We start from the raw sequence: 4,422 nt of genomic DNA, 5'->3' as shown, positions 1-4,422 counted from the left end.
GATAGCAACCATATCTCTGAATTTGGTTGGGAAACCGCGGCGACGGAGAAGCTCCAACAGATAGTCCCACTGCATAGAGTCAAAAGCCTTTTTGATGTCCAGTTTAAACAAGAGAGTAGGCTTCCTCAACCGGTGCATCCGCCTAGCCATGTTGCGCACATACATGAAGTTATCATGGATGCTTCTAGTCCTGATGAAGGCACTCTGGGAGTGGGAAACTAGCACATGCATGAAAGGAGCAAGACGTGAAGCCATCATTTTCGCCACAATCTTAGCCACTGCATGGATGAGGCTAATGGGCCTGAAATCTGAGATGTACTCTGCACCATCTTTCTTGGGTATAAGCACTATATTAGCTGTGTTGACCCACTGGAAATGATCTCCGCGAAGGTTGAAGAAGCCGTTAACAACGGCCATCATGTCTTCCTTGATAACGTCCCAGCAGGCCTTAAAAAAGGCTCCAGTAAACCCGTCCGAACCCGGCGCCTTGTCCTTTGGCATCTCCCCAATGGCCTCCAACACCTCTTTCTCCTCAAAAGGCTCAGCAAGGGAAGCCAAATCACACTGACTGAAAGCAAAATTGTTCCAGTTGAAATCCTTCGACGGGTGTACGTCCTTGTGAAGCATGGCCGAGAAATGTTCTTGGGCCACCCTCTCCTTGTCCTCCTGGGCCGTAGCCCAACCGGCTCCATTCCGTAGGCGGCGGATGAAATTCTTTCTTCTTCTCGCGTTAACCTTGAGGTGGAAAAACCTGGTGTTCGCGTCCCCATCCTTTAGATTCGCAACCCGAGAAGCCCGCCGCTTCCTAGCTCTTTCCAACACCGCTAGGCTTATCACCCGTCTCTTGAGTCTCATTCTAAGATCACGCTCTTCCGTCGACAGCGGAAGGAGATCCATGGCCATGTCCAATCTAAGGATAACCTCCGAGGCCATGGCCAGCTGCAGCTTCGCGTGTGAGAAGAACCCATTACTCCATTGTCTCAGCGCCATCCCAGTGCGCGGCAACTTCTCAGCCAAAATTCGGCAAGGCTCCGTGTGTGATGTGGACCTGGCCCAGGAGTCATGATGTGGACCTGGCCCAGGACTTCAGCCAGTTATGATTGTGTGCATCATGCATGATGCGGCAAGTAGTTTTTCCATCCTTTATGTCATGTTTTTTCTTTTCTTCATTATGACCGAATGGTTTGGACACCGATCGGCCCGTTATACATTCGTTTTGTGTACAACAAAACAATTGACATGATTTTATCAGACAGTTTACATAATCTATTACAGTTGTGGCCTGTTATACCTTCGTAATACACACGGCACCATCAACTAGATCAAGATGTTGAATCCTTTATTCCACGACGGCATATGTATTGCCATTTATTCGTAACGAGTGCATACACTGTGATGGCCGTGGGACCTGCATATATCAGACAAGCAACTTCTAGCTAGCGAAGTTTCTCTGGGTGTAGCAGTCGAGGTTGCCTCCGGTGGCCGTGCCGAGCATGCCGCAGTAGCGCGTGTAGTAGCCGATGCGGTCGACGCTGGCGTCGTTCCGGCCCATTCCGCACTCGAGCCCGCCGTTGATGATATTGGTGATCACTCCGTATCCGGGCACCCTGCCGGCAGCGGTGTCGGCGGCCGTCGGCGTCCAGCGGCGTAGGGCGACGTTGTGGCACGACGGCTTGTTTCCCTGCGCCGTCATCCAGAACCACATGGCCGTCCTGAAGGACACCACCGCGTCCGTGGACACTAGGTCTGGGTTGCTCACCAGGTCCTTCCCGATCGCTCTCCCGGCAAGATCGTAGTTGGACCGCCTGGTCAATCGCACGAGGAAGAGTTATTGGTTCATCAGAACAATCTCATCACCAAGGCAACCAAGGCCCAACCGTGTCTTTGTTATTATTAATAACTATTGCACGCGAAAACGAAAGCTTATTTGGATCAGGTCCTGATTAGCGGATAGCTAGAATGTCAACACGGCTGTACTTTTCAAGCAGATTTTTTTCTACAGATTATTTCAGTCTGTGATATCAGTGTTGACCAATATACTGTTTTTCATGTGGATGGTGTTTCAGAGATCGTCTTATAGGCCATAAACTTGGGATCTTGCTTACCCTGTCAATTGGATGGGTCCCCGTCCATAGTATGGTGGGGACGTGGCCTTGCTTATCTCTTCCTTGAAGCAGTAGCCCCACTGGAACTGGTCGGCAGCGCCTCTCGTCCCTCCTACACGTTGACACGGCATGCACAAGCACGAACACGATTAACCAAGGCAGCGATGCATGTCCAAATCAAAAGTGCCACGAAATCCGTTGAAAACATCAAACGAAATCAACAGTGGCTGACTGACGTACCGGTGGTCTCGTGGGAGGTCTGGCCGAAGAAGGCGGCGAGGTCGCGCTTGATGTCGTCGGCGCTGCCGGTGGTGCCGAAGCCCGGGAAGGTGTTGGCGGCGGCAATGAAGGCGTCGTACGTGTAGAACCCTCTGGCCGGGCACAGCGAGTTGTCGCGGTTGGGCAGCATGCTCGCGTACACCGACCGCGTGATGACCGAGCCCACGCCCTGCGCCGCGGCACCCCCCGCCGCCACGGCGAGCAGGAGCGCGGCGGCGCACACGGCGAGGGCAGCAAACCTCGCCATAGGCCAACTCACCTTCAGCTGATCAGCTCGTGTAATGCACTCCTGTGCGGTGTAGCGCAGGAGGAGGGCTTGCAGGACGCTTGTGTGATGAAGCTGCTTGGTTTGCAGCTGTATTTATAGCTGCTCGGCTCGGGTGCAGCGCAGGGAAATGCGCTGGCGATGCATAATTCACATCAGGCTTTTCCACGTTGCGCGCGCGATCTTTATTTGCGGGGAGAAAACCCGACGGCCGGGTGATAGGACAACGGGCGCATCATGACTATGGCTCACAGTCCGTCTCATCCATGCTAGTACATACGGAATTCCACGCGTCTGCACAAACGGGTCCTTTTCCGGGCGTTGTCGATACGCGCGGGCTTCTTGGCATGGTGTGCAGTCACATGCATGCTGCAGCTAACGCCGGCGGCGGCCGCTGGCTGCTAAGCTTTTCATATGGTTCTGGCCTGCGCTTGCACAGCGCATATAGACGGGAGGCTGAAAATAAGCTTCGATGTCGTCCTCGCCGGCTCGCTCGTGGAAATACGCTGCGTCCGCACCCAATGATCCAATCCAGATCGAACTCAAGCCATCAAAAAAAAATTTAAAACGAAGACGCCGCAGGCGTCCGGCTTTAAATTAATAAAGCCCACATAAGGCAACATCCAACAGGTTCAACACATAACAATAAAGATAAAACGGCCGTAGCCAAGGTACGATACATGCTACCGGCTGAAGCCTGCAAGAGGAGATAAGCAACATAGAGCAATGTGCCGGTCCAAAAGATCAGAGCCTATGGCAGGCTAGTGGCGGGCATCAATCTGGATCGTCCGAATCCGCTCCATCGCCTCCAACATCCGATCCGCATCACGCCGTTTCCCCAACGGTGTCCATGTCTGAAGAAATAAGTGGCATTTAAAAATAATGTCAGCCGGGTGAGAAAAAAATTTGTGCTCGATAGTCATCTTATTGCGGGTGGTCCAAATGGACCACAGCAAGGCTCCCACGCAGCGCCATAAGACCCGGCCAAAACCACCCCTAAAAGCAGCTAGCAAAGCGCGCAGGTCCGAGGTAGAGCGAGGATCCCAGGTCTGCCCGAACGCCTCCCTAACCGCACTCCAAGCAAAGCGAGCAAGGTGACAGTTAAAAAATATGTGGTTGGCATCTTCATGTTGGCCACATAGCACGCAAGAGCCGTCAAAGGGCCCATTACTACGAGCGATATTATTGGAGGAGGGGAGGCGATCGCGAAACATCTGCCACACGAAGATTTTGATTTTTAAGGGAATGGCAGCTTTCCATAGCCCCCTAGCTATGTCCAGGGTCGGTCCCTCGGTCACTTTGTTGTGCAAGGATTGGACAGAAAACTTCCCCGAGCGCGAGAGAGCCCAGGAGACCGAGTCGGCCTCAGGACGAAGGTTCACTCCCGCCAGATCAGCTACAAGCCCGTCCCAACAGGCTCGTTCGTTATCAAGCAGGGGTCTTTTGAAAGAGATCGCAGGCGGATTGGTATGCAACGCATCTGCTACTAGGATATCCACGTTAGTAGCAAGCCGATATGCTAAGGAATGGCTTTTCCACAAGGGTTCCGAGCCAAACCAGTGGTCCAACCAAAACCGTGTTGAGGACCCATTGTTGACACAAAACTTGGCTCCTAAGGTGAATGCTGGCATAACTTCCTGGATCCCATTTCAAAAAGTTGATCCCTTAGCTTTGGAGGTAAGGAAATTCCCATCTGGGAAGTATTTGGCGCGAAGAATATCCACGCAGAGCCCTTGCTCGTTTTGGGAGAGTTTCCAAATCCACTTGGTTAAG

At 52.7% G+C, this 4,422-nt stretch overlaps 1 protein-coding gene across 1 annotated transcript; it reads right to left on the bottom strand.

Moving 5' to 3' along the window:
• Window positions 1–1,318: 1,318 nt before the first annotated feature.
• LOC125512541 (chitinase 8) lies at window positions 1,319–2,735 on the bottom strand. Its single transcript, XM_048677643.2, has 3 exons — window positions 2,346–2,735; window positions 2,106–2,217; window positions 1,319–1,805 (listed from the first exon to the last, which is right to left on the bottom strand). Exons 1-3 carry the CDS (start codon window positions 2,629–2,631, stop codon window positions 1,433–1,435), a joined length of 771 nt encoding a protein of 256 aa, XP_048533600.1. The 5' UTR covers window positions 2,632–2,735; the 3' UTR covers window positions 1,319–1,432.
• Between the last annotated feature and the right edge of the window lie 1,687 nt (window positions 2,736–4,422).

Source organism: Triticum urartu, chromosome 1A, assembly GCF_056163025.1.
Source record: "Triticum urartu cultivar PI428250 chromosome 1A, HENAU_Tu73, whole genome shotgun sequence".
NCBI lineage: Eukaryota > Viridiplantae > Streptophyta > Magnoliopsida > Poales > Poaceae > Triticum > Triticum urartu.
This window is presented reverse-complemented; position numbering and strand designations above follow the sequence as displayed.